This window comes from Carassius gibelio, chromosome B10 (assembly GCF_023724105.1).
Source record: "Carassius gibelio isolate Cgi1373 ecotype wild population from Czech Republic chromosome B10, carGib1.2-hapl.c, whole genome shotgun sequence".
Classification (NCBI taxonomy): domain Eukaryota; kingdom Metazoa; phylum Chordata; class Actinopteri; order Cypriniformes; family Cyprinidae; genus Carassius; species Carassius gibelio.
The window spans coordinates 3,716,894-3,743,393 of record NC_068405.1 but is presented as its reverse complement, the minus strand read 5'-3'; the positions used below and the strand labels follow the sequence as shown (position 1 = coordinate 3,743,393).

The 26,500-nt window shown below is 40.6% G+C and overlaps 1 protein-coding gene across 2 annotated transcripts in view; it reads left to right on the top strand.

Moving 5' to 3' along the window:
- LOC127966176 (solute carrier family 12 member 2) overlaps nt 1–24,481 on the top strand; it is a 44,534-nt gene extending 20,053 nt beyond the window's left edge. Inside the window, exons 5-27 of one of the 2 annotated variants that reach the window (XM_052567012.1) lie at nt 1,998–2,137; nt 2,227–2,337; nt 2,429–2,537; nt 3,071–3,195; nt 3,287–3,371; nt 3,458–3,621; nt 5,442–5,549; nt 5,668–5,791; nt 5,896–5,997; nt 8,061–8,216; nt 8,297–8,396; nt 9,233–9,344; nt 9,529–9,669; nt 10,192–10,298; nt 10,626–10,705; nt 11,028–11,150; nt 15,987–16,034; nt 16,372–16,494; nt 17,804–17,915; nt 18,345–18,431; nt 18,815–18,950; nt 21,809–21,876; nt 22,003–24,481. In XM_052567012.1, the coding sequence (XP_052422972.1) occupies nt 1,998–2,137; nt 2,227–2,337; nt 2,429–2,537; nt 3,071–3,195; nt 3,287–3,371; nt 3,458–3,621; nt 5,442–5,549; nt 5,668–5,791; nt 5,896–5,997; nt 8,061–8,216; nt 8,297–8,396; nt 9,233–9,344; nt 9,529–9,669; nt 10,192–10,298; nt 10,626–10,705; nt 11,028–11,150; nt 15,987–16,034; nt 16,372–16,494; nt 17,804–17,915; nt 18,345–18,431; nt 18,815–18,950; nt 21,809–21,876; nt 22,003–22,138 (2,597 nt within the window). In that variant the 3' untranslated portion in view covers nt 22,139–24,481. The remainder of the gene's footprint in view (nt 1–1,997; nt 2,138–2,226; nt 2,338–2,428; nt 2,538–3,070; nt 3,196–3,286; nt 3,372–3,457; nt 3,622–5,441; nt 5,550–5,667; nt 5,792–5,895; nt 5,998–8,060; nt 8,217–8,296; nt 8,397–9,232; nt 9,345–9,528; nt 9,670–10,191; nt 10,299–10,625; nt 10,706–11,027; nt 11,151–15,986; nt 16,035–16,371; nt 16,495–17,803; nt 17,916–18,344; nt 18,432–18,814; nt 18,951–21,808; nt 21,877–22,002) is intronic. The other variant, XM_052567014.1, reaches the window with a different exon arrangement.
- Nucleotides 24,482–26,500: the final 2,019 nt, after the last annotated feature.

Below are 26,500 nucleotides of genomic sequence, written 5' to 3'. Positions count from 1 at the left end.
CATGAAGAACAAATACAAGGGCAGGACCAGAATCAGTTAATGATTTGAGTTTAGTTGAAGACTGTAGCATTTGTTTAGAATCTTGGGTCCGCAGAATGAGGCCAAAGTTGCCAAATGAAGAACTGCTCTTGGATAAAATACCAAAATAACACAACTGAATGTGTAAGTAAGCAATACATGTATGGCCATCTTTCTTTTTCAATAAACATGTGGGTCCTAGCTAGAGGTGGACCAATATTGGATTTTGCAGGATACCGATAGCTACTGTAGGTTGGACCACACTGGCCAATACAGATTAATTAACCAATGTTTTAAAATGTATACAAGAAAAATACAAATTATTTATTATTTACAAAAAAAAAATTGAAGTAATAATAATAACAACAATAAGTAATAGTAAATGATGAAATTACCACTAAAAGGGCCCTGGGATCTGTTTAATTTTTTTCCAAATTCTGTTTTATTTTCCTGGATTCTGGATTTTTCCATTTAAATTTCACTCCACTCCTTTTATATAGTTATATTAAAGTTTATTAATCATAAAGTAAGTCTTATTAAATAAAATCATGAAACGTACACATTTTCACATGTTTTATTGTTTTTCACCATATATTTTTTTTGTGTTACCAAATTCTGTTTTAGCATGTCTAATTGTTTGAATGCATAAAACAACTTAATTTATTTTTTCTTAAAGAAGCCTAATGATTTTTTCCCCCTCAAAAATTCTGTGTATTTATATTTTTATTGTTAACAAATCAAGGCATGACACATAAATTTTATTTGTCTTTTAATTACTTAATATTAAGCAAACTTTTTTTGGCAAACAAGGGGGATTTCATTTATAATTCTGTGTATGTGATATGATGCTTTTGCTCAAATCAAGATGCTCATGAAGTGACTCTCAGAGCAGTTCTGGAGATGTTGTTCATGTGTTTTCGTCCTCATTTAGTGAGACGTCAGACACTGAAATCACCGCGAGCGTCACGCGTTAAACTGTGAATTCTGTTTTTATGATTGATTCTGCGACTCCTTCCACGTTTTCTGCATCGCGGAAATCATAGGGCCCTACAATTATCCCAGCACACTTGAACTGCTTCTGTTACTGAACACTCAAGTGATCATCTAATCAATATAAAAGAGCAGCGTTGAGTAGAAGAACTCACCAGTGTCACACACACACAATGCGTTCAGCTCGAGCAGCGGTCTAAAACAGATTATTTATTCACCAAACAGACACAAGTTTACCTCAGGAATAAACAATGAGCCAAAGATAAGTTTGAAGTTCAGTGTTTAAAAAACGTAAAGAGCGATCTATATTATAGTTCTATAAAATGAAGCATACAAACTTTAATAGAGCCACAGAAAGACAAAGTTTTGATGGAAATGGTCAATATACAATTCATTATGTTCATTAAAACTGATTCGGGGTGAATATAATGTAATTTACTGTTAAACTATGTGAATGGTGCTCTGAGGCAAGGCAGTATTTTCTGTCAGTAGTTTCTCGCTCTGGTCAGCGTGCAGCGTCACGTGTCTGAACCATAGACTGTGGCCTAAACAGACAGAATGTGCCGTCAGTGATTTCAGCATCTAGAGGCCGCTCTCGCACTGTATAATGAAACCAGATCCTTCTCAGCCGCTCCAGAAACAGACTCAACCTGGGAAACTATCAGCCGCTCCAGCAGAGATGAAACAAGGAAAACTATCGGCATGGATTTTTGTCGATAACCCAATCGGTTATCGACAAAAATTAATGCCGATAGTTTTCCAGCTATCAACTATCGGTGCCGATTAATCAGTAAAACCGATAAATCAGCCAACCTCTAGTCCTAGCAATGAAATTGATTTTGTCCAAGTGTTTGTGTGCCCTTACATGATATCTGGTGCGATTTTTAGAATATTTTTAAAGGGTCTCTTAATGATGCAACAAGATAACTGATAAATCAGCCTTGAATTGTATTTTCAGGAAGGTGATCTGTTTAATTTATTTTCTTTAGGTGGGGCGTATTACTTAATATCTCGAAGTCTGGGCCCAGAGTTTGGCGGCTCCATTGGTCTTATTTTCGCCTTTGCCAACGCTGTGGCCGTGGCCATGTACGTCGTGGGCTTCGCAGAAACTGTAGTTGAGCTGCTCATTGTAAGAGGCACAGTTCTGTTCTCTCATACATTCAGTTTGCTTTAGTGATTTTGTATAGACAGAATAATCATGTGTTTGTGTCCATTTAGAATTCCAATGCACTCATGCTCGATGAGATTAATGATGTCAGGATCATTGGAACCATTACGGTCATCCTGCTGCTTGGTATCTCTGTGGCTGGAATGGAGTGGGAGGCCAAGGCAGGAGATTTAGTGTATCTTTAGTTTTCTTTGATCATCAGTCAGTGCTGACCTTGAATTCACCATTTGTCAAAATGATTTTGTTTCACAGGCTCAAATATTCCTCCTGTTCATTTTGGTAACTGCTATCTTTAACTACTTCATTGGGACCTTCATCGCTGTCGAGTCCAAGGAGAAATTTGGCTTCTTCGGCTATGATGGTAAGAGTGAGCTTATCTAGACCAGCATTTCTCAACCGCTGGGCATCAGAAAGAAAACAAAGCTGTATGTACATGATAAACTGCTACTGTTTGTTTGTTTGTGTGGTTTTTTTTAATGTAAAAGGGTTTGCGTCAGATCAAACCCTGCTGTGTTTGATAAACATAGTTTGTGCTGAACACAGCGTTTTGTGCTGCAAAATACTCTCTGGCAAGAGAATGAAACCTTGAAAAAGGAAAAAGATGGAAACTATGAAGCCAAGGCTTTGGAGATTTGCTATAGTTTCTCCTTGATATAATATTAACAGTTTTTAATTTAACAATGTTACCTGATTGGCGCTGGATGTCCAAATGAAGACTTGAGGCTTTAGGGAAAACCACTTATGAACAATAGTTGAGGATTGTCCAAGGCCTAGTTTATTGTGGGACTTGAGTTCGGAGTTTAAAATTTGGTAGTGGTTTTCACTTGATTCACTCCTGTTGTGCTTTCTATCATCTAACTACTGCAATTATTATCGGACATCTTGTCTTTATAGCCGGCATCTTGGCAGATAACTTTGGCCCAGACTTTCGAGGGCAGACGTTTTTCTCCGTTTTTTCCATCTTCTTCCCGGCTGCCACAGGTATTTTGGCTGGAGCCAACATCTCAGGAGATCTAGCAGTGAGTGTCTGCAATCCTTTCCTCAACACATTCATTTATTCTTCATCACAGTCTCTGCCAAAATTCTCTGTAATTGTTTCTTTCCTTGAAGGATCCTCAAATGGCCATCCCTAAAGGAACGCTGTTGGCTATCCTCATAACGGGCCTCGTGTACATGGGGGTGGCCATTTCTGCAGGTAAACTCTCTCAGAATTGGATATGGTTTTGATTACTCCTGTATTATTGATTGATTTGTTTCATGTATTGGCTGATTTGTTGAAAGGTGCTTGCATCGTGCGGGATGCTACAGGAATGGAGAGTAACGTAACTCTCGGTGGCTTAAACTGCACTGACGCGGTCTGTAAGTTCGGCTATGACTTCACTTCCTGCAGACCTGTTGGAGGAGGAAAGTCTAACTGCAAGTTCGGCCTTCACAACGATTTCCAGGTACATCATCACCTTTCCTACATTATCACTCCGCTCCAAATCCAAATCCTAGGGAGCTTCCTCCTGAGCATCATTTTTAAGGCACTTACTTGCACTCTGGACAAATTAAACATTTTACTGAAATGTACTGGTTTTAATGCAGGTAGAAACTTTTTTATGAAGAATGCTCACTCAGGGACTTGTTCAGGGTTCCTGCGCGTCCTTAAAAAATCTTCAAGTTAGTTGTATCAAATTTAGGTCCATAAAAAGTAGGGATGCACCGAAATGAAAATTCTTGGCCGAAACCGAAAACCGAAAAAGAGAAAACCAAGGCCGAAAACCGAAACCGAAACACCGAAAGAAATTATGCCAATTATTAGTACCATTGCATTTATTGCTATGACCGTGTACTAACTTTACTAAAATTAAGACATTGCAATTGCATAAATTAATATTAAAGTTTCAAAGATAATTACAATTACATAACTTATTTAAAAAAAAAAACCATAAAAATACATAATTACAAATGATGTAAATATTTATTAAGCACATTGCAACAATGCACAGTATAAAATAAAATTCAAACTAAAAATGTATCCCACTCATGTGTATATTTAATAATAATGTACAGGCCTACTGGCCTGCAGAAAGGTTTTAAAATGAACAGTTCTCTCATAAAAACAAAGTGCATTTAGGTGAAGTGCATTTGAAATTTTTCTATGTAGGACTAGAAAGTGCATTACTTCTCCAGTTGGCAAGACTGTTATCACTTCTGGGGATGGGGACTTCAGACAGATAACCATCTAGCTGTTAAGCAGTTGAGCTTGTCATCTGCCTGACATCTGAGAAATATTTGAGAGAGTGTATTTAAATAGGGCCAGGGCATAAATAAACATGTTTATCAAATTAAAGCCGAAATCTAGCAGAAAATTTACCATAAATATGGCTACAATCTGATATTATGTATGCGTGTGTATATATATATATATATATATATATATATATATATATATATATATATATATATATATAGTAGCCTAAAGAACAAAATAGCCAAGGTATTATTATTATTTGAGGCACTTTCTTGCAGAATTCCACTGAACATATCAGACAGCGAGGGTGCATGCCACTCATCTGGTGCAGAGACCAGTCTTTTCTGCGCTCTGATCTGTCTCCTGCGCTTGGCGCTTCTCCGTCTCCACGCGGGTTCTCCGCATCCAGCACGGCCTGGATCATTTCTCGTGCGCGCTGCCTTATTTCCGCATCTAAGTAATGGTCTTTATAACGCGGATCAAGCACATTCGCGATGAAGTGCAGAGGATCCGAAAAGATCTCAGTGAGACATGAGGCAGACTCTATAAGATTAGGTGCATCCCTAATAAAAAGTCTTAAATTGTCCAAGAAAGTTTTTAAATTTTTTATTATGATTTCAAGAAGTCTATGGGGAGAAAAAAAAATAGAATTGGGGACGGAAAGACAATAATTGCAGTATGGCTTAATTGTCAGTAAGCCTGTTGTTTTTGTTCAGACCAATGCAAAAATATATCCTTACCCCGCTCATATTGTGTTCATTTCACTTGTGCAGGACCAGTCTTTAAAAATCCTGTTATTTAGTAAGATTTTACCAGACCAGTTAATTTACAAAAGTCCTTGTATAATTGTAAGTGCTGTATTTAAGTGTCTGCTTGATTTGTATTCTGTGTTTATGTAATTCTTGTACATTGTAAGTTCTGCCATGAAAACAGATGCTGACATGGCAATAAACAGAAATGATAAGACTAACGGTTTCAGGATGGGAAGAGAACGGCTGTGGTTGTGTGGCTGAAGGTGTTGTTCTGCAGGTCATGAGTGTGGTGTCAGGCTTCGGACCCCTCATCACGGCCGGCATCTTCTCTGCCACCCTCTCCTCCGCCCTGGCTTCTCTCGTCAGCGCCCCCAAGGTCTTCCAGGTGGGCGTCTCACGCACTGCTTCATCTCAGAGACTGCTGTCTGTTTTAACACGTGTGGTTTCGCTCCGTGATGTCAGAACAGGTCTTGCTGGTTTCATAGATTCTTCCATTTCCTCAGGCTTTATGCAAAGACAATATCTACCCTGGAATTGGAGTATTCGGCAAGGGCTACGGCAAGAACAACGAGCCCCTGCGAGGATATTTGCTCACCTTTGGCATTGCCTTGGCCTTCATTGTCATTGGTAGGATCTCGACGAATTGAATTATTTTTAATTGTTGAATAAAACAATGGGGTGGGTTGATGAGGTCACCTCGCTCTGACACATGCTTGTTTTAATTTCTCCAGCGGAGTTGAATGTCATCGCCCCAATCATTTCCAATTTCTTCCTGGCCTCGTACGCTCTCATCAACTTCTCAGTGTTTCACGCGTCGCTGGCCAATTCCCCCGGTAAGAGGTTCCTCCACCTGTGCTGAATTCACTAGACAAGCTGGGTCACGTCTCCACAGATGAGTGAGCAGACATCATTAGTGTCAGGGTGGGACGTAACACCCCAGCCCTCGGGCTCACACACATCTGAGGAGTTCACACTGAGAAGAGCGCGTGGTATCTGACACTTCACATGAGGGGCTTTGAATCTGACGGTTTGTTCATTGGAGGTTCAGTCAAATCAGGTGCTTGAGCTTCACAAATGCTGATCCACCACAGGACGTGAAGCAAAGTGTTTTCCATTTATATTGACACAGATTTGAAACCCTCATGCTAAATGAGGTTATGTCTCTAAAACCCTGAGTAGCGTGGCAGTAAATATTAAGGGCCCTATCATACATGCCATGGGCATGCTGGTCTAAAAAAGAGGTGTGTTCAGGAACATTGCTATTTTAAGGAGCTGAGAATAGACTGCACCACAGACCAACTCAAACCTGGTCTGAAGTCTGGCGCAATGTTTTTTCTTTGTCATTTAAAGAGCGTACATGCTGCTTATTAAACACAGGGACACACAGCAGCACACAAACATGCCAAATATTACACATTAAAGGATTGCAATGCATAAGAATTTTTAGTATTTTATATATATATAAATATAAATGCCTACATGTCATAATGGATAGTCTTGGCATGTGTCCGACTCTATTTGCTCTCACACGAGCTGCTCCGTTTTATCTCAGAGACTCGTTCTGTCTTTGTGCTTGCCATATTCTGCCGTGTAAATAGCAAATCTGTCATGGCACGAACGCCTCTGGCTCTTAAAGGGAATGGACATCTGGAGGCCCTGATATACTCATAGCCATGTTCTTTTTCATTGGTTGAAGACATTTGAAATCCTTTGCAGCTGTATACTATTAATGAACACGCCGTGGCTTTAGATGAATGTTTAAATATGCTTGTTTTGTGCAAACACGCCAGCAGTGAGAAAGCAGCAGTTAAGAACACATCAGATCGTCATGATATTCAGCGCTCCAGTCACCTCACGTTTATTAATCTAGCACTTCACACAGCAGACGGCTTCACAGCTTGTCCTGTAGAGCAGCTTGTGTCTGTTCACCTTTCTCAAGTTCACTTGAAGCTCACAGAATGATCTCTGATTTCACACCGGTTCATTCTGTGATTTCTGGAGTGTGTCGGGGCCTTTACAGAGTTGCCCAAACTTTGCAAAGTAACCGCTCCTATACAAGAAGGTGTTTTTGTGTTCCTGTAGAGTGTCCATTCCTATTGCTGTGCTAATCAGACCTTTATCATTTATTTTCATATCTGAATGAGATCATGTTATTGAGTGTATTTCTTGTTTTGAAGTTATAATTTCATGTATTTCTTTATTCTTTGTGTGAAGAGGTTTGTTTGTCCCTCAATACCAAAGCTGTAGAAGACCAGCAGGTAGATATCTTCACTTCTGACACTTTATTACAGAGTCTCTGCACACGATTGCGTGAACGTAAAGGGTACGTGTAGCGCTCACTCTCAGACGGGGCTCGTTTAAAGCGCTTCTGTACCCTTTACGTCATGCAGTGTCTGTAGCTTTACAAGGTAACCGTGATCCACTAAATCCCACTAGTCTAGTACATGTCCTGTGTTCGAGAAGCCTTCCTAGTCGTGGTAACAGCTCATGTGTATGCTAACTGGTGCTAACTTCATTTAATAATTCTGTGTTCATGCTTTTGTGAAACTGACTCCTTCCAGTGTGTAAAGTGTTGTTCAGGACACGGAGAGGCTGTGATCAGTCTGGTATGAGATGTCTTGAGCAGATTCTGTGCGGTGGCGTCCCGTCACACACCCCTGTGCCGTCCTTTGTGTCCCACACTGTTGTGTAACATGGCAGAACGGCACAGTTAGCACTTTCCTGCCACAAAGAACTATTGTTGGTTTAGTTGCTCCGTTCCAACACGTGTCTCTCGTTGTGGGGTGTACTTGGGGTATTTTGACCTTCCCTATGTTGGCACATCCTAACCCGTAGTACTGCAGCAGATGCCCTGCTGTTTGACCGAGTCTCTGAGCGTTTGCTCCGTGTGTGTCAGGATGGAGGCCGAGCTTCAAGTACTACAACATGTGGGTGTCTCTGGCCGGGGCCATCCTGTGTTGTGTGGTCATGTTCATCATCAACTGGTGGGCGGCCCTCCTGACCAACGTCATCGTCCTGTCCCTCTACATCTACGTCAGCTACAAGAAACCAGGTGGAGTGGACTGTGAGACAAAGCATCAGCTGTTGTTCAGTGCAGCCCCAGTGCTTGATGGGATTGTTGTGTTCCTACAGATGTGAACTGGGGCTCGTCCACTCAAGCACTGACGTATCACCAGGCCCTGACACACAGTCTGCAGCTGTGCGGAGTAGCTGACCACATCAAAACCTACAGGTAATACGGCCTGTGTGTGTGTGTGTGTCTGTGTGTGTGTGTCTGTGTGTGTGTGTCTGTGTGTCTGTGTGTGTGTATCTGTGTGTGTGGGGGTGTGGGTGTGTGTGTGTGTCTGTGTGTGTGTGTGTCTGTGTGTCTGTGGGGGTGTGTGTGTATCTGTGTGTGTGTGTGTGTGGGTGTGTGTCTGTGTGTGTGTGGGTGTGTCTGTCTGTGTGTGTGGGGGGTGTGTTTGTGTGGGGGGGGGTGGGGGTGTGTGTGTGTGGGTGTGTCTGTGTGTGTGTATCTGTGTGTCTGTGTGTGTGGGGGTGTGGGTGTGTGTGTGTGTCTGTGTGTCTGTGTGTCTGTGGGGGTGTGTGTGTGTCTGTGTGTGTGTGTGTGTGGGTGTGTGTCTGTGTGTGTGTGGGGGTGTGTGTGTGTGTGTCTGTGTGTGTGTGTTTTCTTCCAAACCTGTGAATGATCACATTTGCCATTGATTGTGATACAAGAAGTGTATTTATCATAATCAAAATTTGCAAATGAAGACAATGCATAAATAATCTGAATGGAATTGACTGACGGTGAAGAGAAGAGCGTGATTATTAGCGCTGTGGATTTATCGTGAGGTCTTTGATCTTCAGTGTGAGGTTTTCTGATGTGACTCTGATGAATCTCATGTTGAGAACAGAGCGAGCGCTGATTTCTGCCTTTCTGACAGCACGCATCGCCCTCTGTATAATCCGGGTTTATTCTTAACATTTTTGCTTTGAAGCGGTCTAATCTGAGCTGGAGCTGTGCTCTGGACTGGCCGCTGACCCTGGAGGTCATGAGAATGCTCTGACGTTGTCCGTCTCCTCTAGGCCACAGTGTCTGGTGATGACCGGAGCTCCAAACTCACGCCCAGCTCTTCTGCATCTGGTGCATGCCTTCACCAAGAACGTGGGTCTGATGCTGTGCGGCCACGTGCGCGTGGTGAGTACCTGTGTGTGTGTGTGTGTGTGTGTGTGTGTGTGTGTGTGCAGTCCCTGTTCCAGCAGTTATACGATCATGTTGTTGGAGTAAAGCAGCTCTGTGTGGACTGAGATTACAGTGTGCAGAATGAACCACGCTCTTTAACTTCATGAGCTGATCTCTGCACACGTGTGTTCGTTCCCAGAGTTCCCGGCGGCCCAACTTCAAAGAGCTGAGCAGCGATATGCTGCGCTACCAAAGGTGGCTCCTCCACAACAGCTCCAAGGCGTTTTACACTCCTGTGGTGGCTGAAGACCTTCGCCAAGGAACCCAGTACCTGCTGCAGGTGTGTGTGTGTGTGTGTGTGTGTGTGTGTGTGGTAACCATCTTGCTCATTAGTTGATTTGAGCATGTTTTTAATTCCACACATTTGTACCATCTCACCTATCTACAGATCCATCTTTACAGGGTTGAATGTTTTATTTTAGCTTTCCATTGGCCAAAGGCTCCTTTGCACCAATAAGCCTAAAATTGGGCTTTTCTGTCCTTTGAATTCTTGGCTTCCTGCTTGGTACACGTGAGCCCATAATCTGCTCACAGCTGAATTCTGTGTATTAACCCATTTGGAAATATTTACTTCTGTGTGTGTGTTTGCTGAAATGACCTCCATTATGGGGCCACAATTGGCCTCAATAAAAACCTGCTTTCTCTGCATTATTGGACATGCTAGCTGTGGCTGTAATTCAGAACCTAAACATGCCAAATGTTTTATAATAAAAAGAAAAAGAAAAACGTACTTTCTATGAGTGCTGAGTTTGGGGTTGGTCATTTTTTGCTTCTGGAGATAACCGCAGTGTGTGTTTGGCAGGCTGCTGGTCTGGGCAGACTGAGGCCCAACACGCTGGTGCTCGGCTTCAAGAACGACTGGCGCTTCGGAGATATAAAGGACGTGGAGACCTACATAAACCTGATGCAGTGGGTTTCATCTTCTGTTTGAAATCAGTCCACTATTGATAAAAATCTCACTCAATTAGTGAGGCAGCAGCTTTTATACAGTGATAAAGTGGTTTGTTTATTTGTTTGCCTGACATCTGGTCATCATGTATATTGTGTTCTGGCATTAATTTTGATGCAGTTTTTGGCTTGACGTGTACATGCTTCTAGTGTATGTACAGCTGAAGAGCGTCTGGTAGATGTTTATGAGCAAACGGGGGAAGCAGCTTTGAAGTAAATGGTGTGGATCTTCATCCTGTGAGACATTAACGCTTGTTTATTTGTGTGTGTGTGTGTGTGTGTGTGTAGCGATGCATTTGATTTTCAGTACGGTGTGGTCATTCTCAGACTGCGAGAGGGACTTGATATCTCTCACATTCAAGGCCAAGGTACAGTACTGAACATGAACCATTCTCCTTTAAAGAATATGCGTGATCTGACCAATACTTCATGTATTTATCATGAACGCATCAGTCTTCACTAGTGATTAACTGCATCAGTAGAATGTTGACTCTGCTTTACATGCCCTCTCATGGGAACAAAGCATTTTAACCATTTAAATCCTGTAAAACACTTCAGTGTTCGGCTGGATGAAATCGTCCATTTAATGACCTCGTTTTTTGATGGTCATTAAGTGGACTTGCTGTTCATGCTAAATTTGAGTTTGCCTTAACCTCAAAGGGGTGCTTAACTTTCCGTTTGTTCCTGCAGATGATTCTTCAGCGATGAAGGATGTTATAGTTTCAGTGGACATGAGCAAAGACTCGGATGGAGACTCGTCCAAACCCTCCTCCAAGGCCACCAGTGTCCAGAACAGCCCGGCCGTCCAGAAAGGTCGGTGCTTTGAGTTTGGTTGTTCTCCACAAGTCAAGTCAAGTCACTTATTTATATAGTGCCTTAAACAAAACAGATTGTGTCAAAGCAACTGAACAACATTCATTTGGAAAACAGTGTCTCAATAATGCAAAATGATAGTTAAAGGCAGTTCATCATTGAATTCAGTGATGTCATCTCTGTTCAGTTAAATAGTGTCTGTTTTTATTTGCAATCAAGTCAATGATATCGCTGTAGATGAAGTGACCCCAACTAAGCAAGCCAGAGGCGACAGCGGCAAGGAACCGAAACTCCATCGGTGACAGAATGGAGAAAAAAACCTTGGGAGAAACCAGGCTCAGTTGGGGTCAGTTCTCCTCTGACCAGACGAAACCAGTAGTTCAATTCCAGACTGCAGCAAAGTCAGATTGTGCAGAAGAATCATCTGTTTCCTGTGGTCTTGTCCTGGTGGTCCTCTGAGACAAGGTCTTTACAGGGGATCTGTATCTGGGGCTCTAGTTGTCCTGGTCTCCGCTGTCTTTCAGGGCAGTAGAGGTCCTTTCTAGGTGCTGATCCACCATCTGGTCTGGATACGTACTGGATCCGGGTGACTGCAGCCAGTGACCCTCTGATCTGGATACAGACTGGATCTGGTGGCTACGGTGACCTCGGAACAAGAGAGAAACAGACAAATATTAGCGTAGATGCCATTCTTCTAATGATGTAGAAAGTACGGTGTTATGTGAAGTTTTCCGGTTCCGGTTTACCTAATTAATGCAGCCTAAAAATCCTTTAACGGATTTGGATATTAAAAGCATATTAGTATGTTATGTGTATGCCAGGTTAAAGAGATGGGTCTTTAATCTAGATTTAAACTGCAAGAGTGTGTCTGCCTCCCGAACAATGTTAGGTAGTTTATTCCAGAGTTTAGGCGCCAAATAGGAAAAGGATCTGCCCCCCGCCGTTGATTTTGATATTCTAGGTATTATCAAATTGCCTGAGTTTTGAGAACGTAGCGGACGTAGAGGAGTATAATGTAAAAGGAGCTCATTCAAATACTGAGGTGCTAAACCATTCAGGGCTTTATAAGTAATAAGCAACATTTAAAATCTATACGATGTTTGATAGGGAGCCAGTGCAGTGTGGACAGGACCGGGCTAATATGGTCATACTTCCTGCTTCTAGTAAGAACTCTTGCTGCTGCACTTTGGACTAGCTGTAGTTTGTTTACTAAGCGTGCAGGAATTTTTAGGTCCTATAATTGACACCTCTTTTTTTCAGTATTTAGCAGTAAGAAATTACTTGTCATCCAGTTTTTTATATCGACTATGCATTCTGTTAGTTTTTCAAATTGGAGTGTTTCACCGGCCCGCGGTGTACTAGCGGCCCTAGTACTGAGCCTTGAGGTACTCCATACTGCACTTGTGATCGATATGATACATCTTCATTCACTGCTACGAACTGATGACGAGATAAGTCAGATAAATACGCTTAAGTAACTTCCATTAATGCCAGCAAAGTTTTATAGTCTATTCAAGAGAATGTTGTTGTCAAGAGTGTTGAACGCAGCACTAAGCTACTGTCACGGTTCATGAATACATTGTTTCCTGCTTGTCTCATGTTACATCATGTTAATTGTTTCATGTGGGCAGCTGCACGCAATTCCAACTGCCTATTTAATGCCCTGTCTTTCGTCTCTTGTTGGTCAGATCATTCTGTCAGGGCGAAAGAAGACAGGAAGCAAAAATGCAAATAAAACCATTATCGAGCAGGAAACAATGTATTCATGAACCGTGACAGATCCAATAAAACTAATAGAGAGATACACCCACGATCAGATGATAAGAGCAGATCATTTGTAACTCTAAGGAGAGCAGTTTCAGTACTATGATACGGTCTAAATCCTGACTGGAAATCCTCACATATACCATTTTTCTCTAAGAAGGAATATAATTGTGAGGATACCACCTTTTCTAGTATCTTGGACAGAAAAGGGAGATTCGAAATTGGTCTATAATTAACAAGTTCTTTGGGGTCAAGTTGTGTTTTTTTTTTATGATATGCTTAATAACAGCCAGTTTGAAGGTTTTGGGGACATATCCTAATGACAATGAGGAATTAATAATAGTCAGAAGAGGATCTATGACTTCTGGAAGCACCTCTTTTAAGAGCTTAGATGGTATAGGGTCTAACATACATGTTGTTGGTTTAGATGATTTAACAAGTTTATACAATTCTTCCTCTCCTATAGTAGAGAATGAGTGGAACTGTTCCTCAGGGGGTCTATAGTGCACTGTCTGATGCGAAACTGTAGCTGACGGCTGAATGGTTGCAATTTTATGTCTAATAGCATCGATTTTAGAAGTAAAGTAGTTCATAAAGTCATTACTGTTGTGGTGTTGGGAAATGTCAACACTTGTTAAGGCTTTATTTTTCGTTAATTTAGCCACTGTATTGATTAAATACCTGGGGTTATGTTTGTTTTCTTCTAAAAGAGAAGAAAAGTAATCAGATCTAGCAGTTTTTAATGCTTTTCTGTAGGATATGCTACTTTCCCGCCAAGCAATACGAAATACCTCTAGTTTTGTTTTCCTCCAGCTGCGCTCCATTTTTCGGGCTGCTCTCTTTAGGGTGCGAGTATGCTCATTATACCATGGTGTCAAACTGTTTTCCTTAACCTTCCTTAAGCGTAAAGGAGCAACTGTATTTAAAGTGCTAGAAAAGAGAGAGTCCATAGTTTCTGTTACATCATCAAGTTGTTCTGAGGTTTTGGATATGCTAAGGAATTTGGATACATCAGGAAGATAACTTAAAAAGCAGTCTTTTGTGGTAGAAGTGATGGTTCTTCGATACTTGTAACAAGAAGTAGAATTTACAATTTTGGCTATATGAAGTTTACACAGAACTACATAATGATCTGAGATATCATCACTTGGCTGAATAATTTCAACACTATCAACATCAATTCCATGTGACAGTATTAAATCTAGAGTATTATTTCGACAATGAGTAGGTCCTGAAATATGTTGTCTAACACCAATAGAGTTCAGAATGTCTATAAATGCTGATCCCAATGCGTCTTCATTATCGACACAGAGATACATGTAAACTTGAAACCTTCACTTGTTCTAGAAAAAGCTGAAAGTGAAAAGGCAGATGAGTTTATTTCCCAGGGGTTCCTGCTCCAAGGGGAAGTAATCATTTGTGTGCTTCTGGGGCTGGTTCTCATCCGAAACCCTCCACAAACCATCTCATGCAAACTCAATGTTTTCTGACCAATGTTACTCTGTCCAGCGCAACACAACAAACGGAGAGTGCTTTCTGAAGGATCCAGGCTGGGAACACTGTGATTTTGACGTGCATCTGATTAATTGCTCTGAGGTCTCTCAGCTCCATCTGACACTGGAGGGCTCTCTGAAGCCTGAGAAAACAACCATAAAAACAAATATAGCTGCAAGCGATGATCAGCAGGGGTCAGGCGCATGAGACCGCTTGAGAAAATGAGCAGAACTGGCAGATATGAAAGGGTCTATATGATATAATATACCTATCAGATACAATACATGCCAAATTTTCTCAAGGATACATGTGAGTCAGTTGGAACTTCATTATTATAATATTTATTTTCCAATATTTTTTTTTAAATATAAACATTTAAATGGTTGCTGTCATAGAAGCTTGACAGATTGAAGCACAGTAAAAATGTTCATGAATGTGTTCTATGGTGCATAGAGGGTTTTGGCTAAATGCTCCTCTAGTTTTTCTAGCTGACTAATGAGTGGTCGCAGGATTTTTTACTTTTTTAGGTAAATGTGACATAACCTGTCATACTGCATTGCTGACAAGCTGTTATACAGACATCTTTTGCACGGTTGAAACTATCTGTGTATTAAAACAGATGAGAAGTTAATTTGCGCTTCTCTTAAACTCAGATCTGTCACTCACATCAAACAGTGCTGAAGTGCCATTTCTTTTTGAATACAATACAAATCCTATTTCGTGACTGTTTATTAATAATAACACACACTTGGTAAGTATGATTGGATTTCAGGAACATAGAGGTAGAACACCTTACATATCTGAAAATATTGACCTTTTTTGCATACAAAATATGATTTGATGGTTGCTTTGAGCACAACAAACCTCAGTTGAAGCGAGTCCTACTGTTTTTATCCACTTTTAACTTTAATATGTGGCATGTCCTCCTTTTGCAGCAATGACAGCAGTGTATTTGCTGTGAACGTCAGCACTAATGTTATCCCACACCTTCTGCAGCTCAAGTAAAAGCAAAATCTGTCAGTTTAATTTCCATCTCACCCCAAATTTGCTCAGTGGGTTTGAGGGGCAGTCCATCATCTTCAGTGTTGAGCAGGTTTGTTTCATGGCTATTTTAATGGCCACTTCAACAAAAACCACTGAAACCTTTACAAGCATGTTCTGATGATTTTGGCCAGCACTGTACGTACAGAGAGAGCCTCGGGAATCTGAACTCCTCACAGGATTCTTATGGAAAGGTTTTTAATAAAGTCAGCCTACCTATTTTTATTTATTTTAGTTTTAAACCCTTTTTCTAGAAGTCTTGTTTGCTTTTATTTGAGGTTTATTATAGTTGATGTATTTCTATTTTTCTCTAGTTTGTCTCGGTGGTAGTAAACCGTCAGTCATCTCCAGGTGTTCTCTGTGAGGTCCTTGACTCAGGACAGAGGCTGTGATGTCATCAGTGTGTGCTAATGATGATGATGACTCCTGTAATAAACGGCAGCAGAACAAGCCTCTCTTTGTGTTTGACTGACGCACATGTTTCCCATTGCAGCATTAGCAGACTGTAACCTCTTGTGTTTTTCTAACATGATCCAGATGAGGAAGAGGATGGCAAAGCCTACACTCGGCCGCTGTTGAAGAAAGGCAGGACATTTCTCTCTCTCTCCTTCTGTCTCTGACCTGCATGCACTTTCTCTTGGTGACCGTTTAGGACGTGCTGCTTTCATGAGTGTTTCCGCTGGTTTGACCTCTGACCTTCACCTTTACGTGTGCTAGCCTGTGTTTCAGCTCCAACGATGTCACTTCCTGTCTGTGATCTAATACTCGGTGTCTTCCTGCAGGGCTGCTTCTCTCTCCACTGAAGACTGTGCTTTCTTCTGTCTGTTTGATCAGTCTGCTGATGAATAGATCTGAGTGGATGTTAAGGTTCTGTGGATCTGGTCTGAGCGTGTGTGTGTGTGTGTGTGTGTGTGTGTTTCAGAGAAGATGAGCCCCACGCTTCCTCTGAATGTGGCCGATCAGCGGCTGCTGGACGCCAGTCAACAGTTCCAGCAGAAGCAGGGCAAGGGCACCATCGACGTCTGGTGGCTCTTTGATGACGGAGGTCAGTGAAAGTAGCTTTGACAACATGGTGAACATACTCTCACGCTATCTCTGCTGTCACGTTCCCTCAAATAACTAATACTTACCCTATCAGGAAGATTGCGTACAAAGCAGTCTGTTGTGGTGAAGAGATGGTCCTGCCATACTTGAAACCAGAAGAAGAATTTACAGTTTTAGCTACAGGGCAGCTGTGGCCTAATGGTTAGAGAGCTGGACTAGTTACCAGAAGGTGTCAGGTTTGAGTCTGGGTGCTGGCAGGAGCTGTAGGTGTGAGGGAGTGAACGAACACGCTCTCTTCCTCCCTCAATACTCATGACTGAAGTGCCTCAATCAATCATTTCTTTTTGAACCTTGCCCTATACACAGAGACATTTTATGTTAGAATAGAAAACACTCCTGTCTTAACTGTTGCTATAAAATTAGATTCACACAATTCCCTTGAATATCACTATACGCTAAAACATGAAGATTTGTACTCATGGAAATTACTCAAGTAGTCAAACCTGTTCATTAGAAGGGGGTGTCCCAATACGTTTGGCAGTACAGTGTATGTCAAAGTCTTATGCTTTGCTAAAAGCATAGGTTCCAGTCTTCCTTTGAATACAGGTGCAGGTTTATTATCAGGCTGCTGTCACTTTAAGACACAGTGCTCAGATGCAATATACTGACACCCATCTGACACCTGTTAACCATTTACAGTCATGTCAGACATATCTGGCTGTGTTTGCAAGAATACTTGGTAAAATGGACAGTTTTTGCTGTGTATTTGGCCACTTGATGGTTGTGAAAGGACTCTTGTTTTCAGTCCTCCTCCATGTGAGACAGACATCTCTCTCTCATAAACCTGTCAGACAATCACTGAGAAACGCCTGCTGTCCAGTATTTCTGTTTTACACGCTGTTCATCACTCTGGCTGACTCACTAAAAGTGTCCGATATCGTATTACTCATTGAATGGTGTGTTCTGGACAGGATGTAGATTGGTGTTGAGGTTCGAGGCTGCCCTAGACACCAGTGTTAGATGGAAAGCCCAGAACTTCCTGTTTTACAAGGCTCTTGTCTTTCTCCTATTTAAGTTTATAGCCGCTTTAAAGCTGTAAAGACAGTGTCATGTGTTAGCTCTCACACACACACGTGCTGGTCATGACAGCAGTGGAGTGTGTGTGGTGTTTCATTCACAGCTGTGACGTACAACAGCGTTTCCTAGTAATGTTTATACTCTGTTATTTCATGTGTTTAGTAGAGTATGTGTGATTTCTACTACTGCAGGTTAATTCTGGTTTATAATCTGATCTAACGTGTCTGTGTCAGGTCTGACTCTGCTCATCCCCTATCTGATCGCCAACAAGAAGAAGTGGAAGGACTGTAAGATCCGCGTCTTCATCGGGGGCAAGATCAACCGAATCGACCATGACCGCAGAGCGTACGTACTCCAGCTGCGATCCAGTGATCATGATCTCACACATAGTTCAGATGAGCGGGACTGAGGATGGTATTAGTATGCCAGGTCTCGCTCTGAATGCGTGTGTGTGTGTGTGTGTGAGAGAGAGATAAATGTTTCCCATTGTCCTCCGCAGCTGCTGCCAGAGCCTTTGTTAGCTATAATTAGAAGTGTTCCAGCAGCGAGGTCTTCATAGAAAGCGTGTGTTTTTCACTGACATGTTCAGCTGCACATGTGTACATTCAGTTTCATGGCTCTGTCATGATGACGCATGAAGCTTCTGGATCCTCCAGTCCTTCGTACAAAACCTTTCAGGAGCATTTGAGGAACCGTCTGAGCAAGTGGCAGATATTGCATGCATAATTTATTATTGTCTGATAAATATGTAATGAGACTTTGTTGTGTCCTTAGCATGGCCACACTGCTCAGCAAGTTCAGGATCGATTTCTCTGACATCACGGTCCTGGGGGACGTCAACACGAAGCCCAAGTCAGAGGGGTATGAACCACACCACACTAATCTCATTAATCAACACTGTTTCACGCTTAATTGTTTGTGAAATATGGAAGAGATCTGAGGGATAGCTCTACGTTTGGGGTCTTTTTGTGGGGTCTTGGAAAATCCATTCAGAAAAACATACTTTTAACCATGTGCACAGACAAAATGCCTGGCAGTTACACAGAAAACCCCCTGAGCAAGCATCAGCTCACAGATCACAGTTTAACTCCTGACTTCATAACTGTTGATCTTGTGTTTGACGTCAGTAATCGACAACGATCTTCAATCACGGCTCATTCGGATCATTATTAGCACGTTTCTTCATTATTAGGAAAGCTCCACTTCAGCGTTGTCAGCGCTGACCTCTTGTGTTTGTCATTCAGTTTGACAGAGTTTGCTCAGATGATCGAGCCGTATAAGCTGAGAGAAGATGACATGGAGCAGGAAGCTGCAGAGAGGCTGAAGAGTGAAGAGCCCTGGAGAATCACAGACAACGAGCTGGAGCTCTACAAAGCCAAGGTCTCAGCACACACGTCCTGTCACATTTATTCATGAAGCACATTAAAGAGGATCGATCAAAGCAGAGACTGAGAAGTGCACAGCACATGAGTACAGGAGCTCACATGATAGTTGGAGATTTGATTAGAGTAATTTCCTGCTCTGAATAAGCATGGGGGAAAAACACAAGTAGAGAGGAATATTTGTGTTGCCAGACTATTGCCTCTATTCTGTTCTCTAAAATATAAAACTGGACATTTCTAAAACTAAACTGACTAAACCAAGCAGAGTGTTTTAGGGGTGTTTGAAGCCATGGAGCCAATGCAGAAACACAACGAATTTCCATTATGCAAAACTTTAAGCATCACTAAATGAATGAGTGTGAGCCTTTGCTTCACAACCACAAACAGACAAAGGGACTAGATCTATTACCAAATAGACCTACTCTGTTAATTATAAATTAAATCGTACTCAACACAATGGAAGAAATGCACAAAATATTCTATTTTCAATCTAAACCATCCAACAGGAAACATAATTGCTGGGCAAAATATGTGAACCTCTCAAAATAAAATAAAAATAAATCCAGTAGCGTGTTCATCAGGTCCTGTGCAACTGAAAGAGCATCAGCCGGGGTCTTCTCTTAGTCTAGCCAACAAAGAGGAGCAGTTTAGTAGGGAATTATTTGGTATTGTTGTCGCAGCACCTTTAAATGTTAGTGTGTATGTTGCTTGTTTAATCAAAACATGCAGTGCAATGCAAAAGCAACACTATGAGGCACTTTGTGGTGTAAGAAATCCACTCCTCATTGACCGTTTTGACCAAACAGAAATTATCACTTAATCAATAATGTAAACCCTTTAAAATCAATGGCAAAATCTTAAACTGCCCTCTGCACTGACTCCCATTTACAGGTATATTGGATTTAAAGACCTCGCTTTATTTGAGTAATGGTTTAGAAAAGAGCAATACGTTGATAGTTTGTTAAGAGAGGACAAAAAGGACCCAAAATTGAGCCCTGTGGTACCCCACAAGTGATGAAATCAAAGTTTAACGGGGGTCGTATGATTTTGCTAAAAAGAACATAATTTTGCGTATTTGGTCAAGTCACCTTTATTTATATAGTGCTTTTAACAGTACAGATTGTGTCCCTGTTGCAATAAACATTAATCCATAGTCCATGTAAAAAAAACATAATTTTTTCCACATACTGTACATTTATTGTTTCTTTTCTATGCCCTACCTTTCTGAAACACGTTGATTTTTACAAAGCTCATAATTCAGAAAAGCGAGGTGTATGCTGATTGGCCAGCTATTCAGTGTGTTGTGATTGGCTGAATGCATCAAGTGTGTTACAGAAATGTTACGCCCCTCACCGTACTGTGATGCATGTCCCTGTCAGAACACCGGACCGACAAGACAAAAACAATAAAACCCATTACTGATGAGCCACTGGGGACATATTTACAGATTATAATGACTTATACTGTGTTTTTATGTGCTGTGTAAACACAAAACCATGTCTACATTTGATATCGGTGAAAAGACAAACAAGCTCTACTTTACACTGCTCAAAACTCATGTTTGAATCATCAGTGTCAAATCCTTTATATATGTAGACGTACTTACAGACTGTGAGTCAGAACAGCCAGGAAACAGTCCTCCATATAATGTGCTGCACACATCTGAATATTTGGGTTGAACTATTCTTATGTGGTCGGTACAACATCACCACTGATTTCTAGTTGTGTCCTTTTTTCACTTTCACAACAAAACTATGTCTCTACAACATGACGGCAGCAGCAAGAATTTCAAAGTTACGCCGCCTTTCTTTGCATGAATATTTGGATGGCGTTGTGCAAATCTTCCCACATCGTGACATAGACATGTTAGGGGCGTGTTTACACGAGGCGTTTTAGTACGAGTCTTTTTATAAAGAATGTCTCTTTGGGTTTGAGACGAGTCTTTGCAACTATAGGAATCTTATCTATTTACAAACAGCTTATTACACTTCTAAGAGAATGGAAAACTTGAAATCGCATCATATGACTCCTTTAAAGATGAGAACAGGGCCAAGGTGAGGTATTTCAGGTCCTAACCTATCACTGTTAGTTCTGATGAAGAGCAGACTGATTGAGAACAGAACCAGAGCAGCTCACATGATCTTCACTGAGGTAATGGTCGCTCGGCTGATGGCTCTCTCTGCTTTTTCCAAAGTTAAAGGGTTAGTTCATCCAAAAGATTTAAATTTAATCTGCGTTTTACTCATCCCTAAAGCATCCTAGGTGTATATGACTTTCTTGTTACAGACGAATCCATATAAAAAATATATTTCAAGCTCTATCATTGCACTCAGCAGCTGTTGCATGCTTCTGTCCAAAAGACCTGAAATAAAAAGTGACCCTCCATTAAAAAAAAGTGTCTCACGCGGCTCCGGGGAGTGAACGATGTCCTCCTGTAGCAAACCAATGCATTTTTGTAAGAGAAATATCCATATTCAAAATGTAATAATCAGTTTACTGTAGCTTGAGCTCACTGTTGTAAACCAGAAGCAGTTCCATGGGAATGATGTATGAGCTCAGCTTTGCACATGCAAAGGAAACGCAGCATAGAGATCAAAACCCAACTTTTTAAATATACAAATACACCTAGGATGCCTTGGGTGAGTAAAACACTTTCAGTTTAATTCTCATTTTTGGGAGAACTAAGACTTTAAGGTTAAGACACAGACTAGCTGGAGTGCTCAGAATGACTCTGTTGGGTTAGGGTTAGGCACTGTTTTCTGTTTCCAAATGCTTGTCTGCAGAGTTTGTTTTCTCAGCTGCTAACAGATACAGCATCTTCAGTCTTCCTGCTAATTGATTTGTTTGTTTCCTCAGAGTAACCGTCAGATCCGACTGAACGAGCTGTTGAAGGAGCACTCGAGCACAGCCAACCTCATCGTCATGTAAGTTAGGAACACCAGCGTAAAGACGGTCTCTTGCTGCCACCTGCTGGTGTAGTGCTGAGAGAGGTGTTTCAGCCAGCTCTGATACTGTGTGTGTGTGTGTGTGTGTGTGTGTGTGTGTCACAGGAGCATGCCGCTGGCCAGGAAAGGAGCCGTCTCCAGCGCTCTTTACATGGCCTGGCTGGACACACTATCCAAAGACCTGCCGCCCATCCTCTTGGTGCGTGGGAACCATCAGAGCGTCCTCACCTTCTACTCGTAGAGCGCTCTCAGACTCATGATGATGATGATGATGATGATGATGATTTTAATGATGCTGATGGACGTTTCTTGAGCCGAGCTGAAACAAACAGACTCCTTCCACGCCGCAGAGCTCACAGGAAAGATCAATGGCGGTTTATATTGTCCTCAGCTCACAGGTTTCCGAGCACACCTTGTTACACTGATTGTTGTTATCATTACTATGATTGTCGCAACTTTGCGTTGTGGATTTTTATTTTTTCCCTCTTTTTTTATTTAATTTGCTCTTGATGAAGCAATAATCACCTCATTTCTTATTTCCTCACTTTGAAGAAAAACACGATTCTTTGCAACACTTTTTATAGCCTTGTGGATGTGCCTTCCTGTGCAATCAGATTCAATCTTACTCTTTTCCCTGACTGGTGATTTATAACGAAATAGTGTAGGCTGCTCGTTTTTATTGGGTTTTAAATGTAAATCTTCCTTGATTTTATCACATTTTAACGCGAATGGACAGAGTTTTCCACCGCGCCGCATCTGAAAACACTTAATCGCTTTTTTGTAGGCAGATTATTATTTTATTTTAGTTCAAAGTTTTGTCTTCCTTTAAGCATTGGATGAGTTGTGGAGTTCTAGCGCAGCGCTAACTGCCCCTCCATGTTCTTCTTACAATGTTCGAGCTGAACTACAGGGTGATTACAATCATCTTTCAAGTAGTCTGATGTAAAAAACTTGACCAGAACTATATTAGTTGTCCCTATATTAGTGTGCAGTTGAATGGTTTTGGTGTGATGAAGAGAGGCTGATGAGTGCCGTCTGTCTGAAGGAGAAAGAGCCGTCAGATCCAAACTAACAATCAACCAAATGAGAGCGAAGCCCTCCAGTCACAGATCCTGCTACAGACCAGACCTTTGCCTTAACAGATGATTACTGTCTTCAAGCCATACTGGCTAAAGCGAATGTTCTCCAGACCAGAAGTCCTCCCATCTACACACTCTGTCCGTTGTATAAAGCAGTCTGGAGTCGTACATCCAGGTCCCGAGATGTGTTCATGTGTGGTTTGAAGCTGTAAGAATGTATCCGGCGCTGAATGAGACAGATTTGTTCCTCTATGCAGATGGACTGCGTGCGACTCGTTGAAATGGTGCATCTAAACTCAGGACTGAGTGCCGGGTTCATCGTTAGCGTTGGTTTTTCTTCAGAGCCGTTGAGAAAACCCATGCGGATTCGCTCTGTTCTGTTCCTGAATGTTTGTCCGGTGGACTCTTGTGATTGAATGCTGGGATGTTTGTGGTATGGCCCATCATGTCTTAGATTAACACTATAATGAAGCGGCGTGTTGGTCCGTTGGCCTCATGGGATAAGCGTTTGCGTGTCCATTGCGTTCTGCTTTCGTTTCAACACTAGTTTTGCTCACAGACTCCGTGTGTTGTGCTGTCGCAGTTCTGTGTGCGTACGATTCACAGCCTGAGAAATACTCCATGTGACAAAGTTAGAATGAATATATTATTCATATTTATAGTTCTCGATATAAACTAGTATTTAAAGTATGTAGCCGTGTGCTCCGCATGTGTTTGGTTTGAAGTGGGTGACGTTAGTGACGCTGACGTGTTCTGTGTTTGTATGTTGGTGTGCTACAGCACTCATTCACTCCACCACGACTCAATCACCAATTCAACTATTACCTATGATCTTGAATGATTAAGATACTTGTACACTATATTTAGATATAGTCACAAGCATATAACGTGTGTGTTTCTCACTGATCTAGCTGCAGCCTCTAGTGCTTCTGTAGAAGTGTTTTTAGTTTCTCTGTTGCCCTGGGCATGTCCTGGCGTATCTCATCGTTTCATGTTCTCTCGTTAGCTTATTGCTGCGTGTCCAAACCAGTTCACACCTCGAGGTCAGCTCTAGTTCACACTACACTTCCTCACTACCTTGTAAATATCTTTAACCTAACCAGATTAATCAAAGGAGTGGAATAATAACAGCAAATGTATTTATTTCAGGGGTTTTCTTTCTTTTTCTTTCTTCTGTTACAGTAGTTTCATGTGAATCGATTTTCTTTTTGTAGTTGTTCGGTTTTAGTCTGCAGATTCTCATCTTTGGTCTGATTTTTCAGTGTTTGGTCACATTTCTATCTTTTCTATGCCTATTAAAGAAGGCTCTGTTGAGCAGTGGTTTGTGTCCTGCTGAACCACGAGGCTGGAACTGACCGACTGATCGAGCTGGAACAGTAATGTTTTGATATACTGTACTGTTATTTGTCACATGTATGCTTTTTTCTAACATTTTAATGGTTAAGGGTATCAACGCTTTGTACATCTTTATTGCAATATATTAAAATAAATTGAAATGATAATCAGTTGCTGCAGTCTGTGTCTGTTGGTGATCTTCTGACTTAGGCCCGGGGTCTGGAGCTCATGCTCTCAGTTTAGCATTAGCATGCTGACTGTCCGTTTATCCAAACTAGTGTCTTATAGTGCACTCGAGATCCGCTTAAACTGGAGCTGCTCAGAATCATGATGAACACCATGAGTGACTGATCTTCACTGTGTCAGAGTTCATATGATTGATATCATATCAATAAGAGAAAAAAGATTTTCAGCTGTTAATAGAAAATATCTGCTGTATGCTAGTCTACTCATTGAGTAATATAGGCTTTTAGTTATGGCAAGCCAAATTTACTTTTATTCACCCTCAGTATGAGGTACTCAGTACCCTCAGATATCTGTAATTTTATTTTCACTAGTTAAATGTCACCATAGGCTGCCATTCAAATTTAATTGTTGATATCAAGAAATTCCTATTTCACATATCAGAAATACAATTCTTACTAGTAAAGACCTTTATTTTTGATATCAATAATCACATGGTTACTAGTACCGACGTCGATTCTTGATATCAACAATTTAATTGTCACTAGTGACTATATTTATTTCTGATATCATGAATGTGATTGTTACTAGTAAGAAATGCATTTTCAGATATCAGAAATAACAATTGTAACATGTTGAAATACAATTACTGATATCAAGAATTCAAATTTTAACTAGTAACACAGTAATAATTGATATTAACAAAGGCAGTTGATATCTGAAATTGTCCTTGCAACTAGTGAAAATAGAATTATTGATATCTTAAATAACATTAACTAGTAAAAATAAGAAATGTAGAAATGCCATTTTTACATGTAAGAATAGCTAAGGTAATGAAATCATGAATATTAATTCGATTTTGCCACGTTCTAGCGTCAGCATTGGCCAGAGATGGCAGAAGAACATCCATGTGCAGAAACGGCTTCTCCTTTATTTTATGTTTGTCATTCAAACTTGAAAATTATATTATGGCTGGATTAATTTTATTTTTATTATTTTTTTAATTGTAAAAAAATAACAATAATAATAAATAAGTTTATGCTGTTTCTTTTTATTGTCCACCAAGTCCTTTGGATAAAGTTAAAGTGAACAAGGCATTCATTTAGTTTAAAATAACTTCATGTCGCTTTTTCAGGTGTTTATTTTTGGTTTTATTACACTTTCTTCTAATAGATTAAATAAAAAATATAACTAAAAGGAAAACATTACAGATAATAATGCATCATACAAACTGTTTACTGGACTTTTATATTGTTGGCTATATGAATGAGTGGTATCCTAATAGGAATTATTTTTAGTTAACATGTCCAGTTCTTGAAGCATCAGTGGACAAGATGAATGATAAAGTAAATTTACACTGTTGCACAAACTGTACACTCACTACTTTACATTGTAACAAAGTGTCATTTCTTCAGTGTCACATGAAAAGATATAATAAAATATTTACAAAATCGGAGAGGTGTACTCAATTCTGTAAGATACTGTATATTTAATCAAGTTTGTTTTATTGGGGTAAATTATGTTCACGCATTTCACATTTCTATGCACTTAATATTAAACTACGGTTATACACATTTACTGCATTTATTTACTGCATCTATTTAAAATACAATTAATTATATTTACACTAAGTGAAAATAGCACATTTTATTAGCAATAGATTCTATTTACACTTTAATAATATGAGTATTTTCTTACAGGTAATTGTAGTTTGATGCTGTTCGTACTACTTATTGCAAATAGTGACCAATATGTGCACCTCATTATTGTAGTAGGCCACATTTTAAAACGGTATAGGCTACAATAATAGCACATTGAGTGTAAATTATAATTTTTGTTTACAAATGATTAAATGGACGCCGCCCCTACAACTAGCCCTAACCTTATTCACATTATTTTTCACTTTTTGATTATTGAAAATATATGCCTTTCCAATGTGAAAAGGATAAAGAAAGAGCTCGGCAGAAGGCAGAATTGAACCCGGGTCCATCGCGTCTAAAAACATC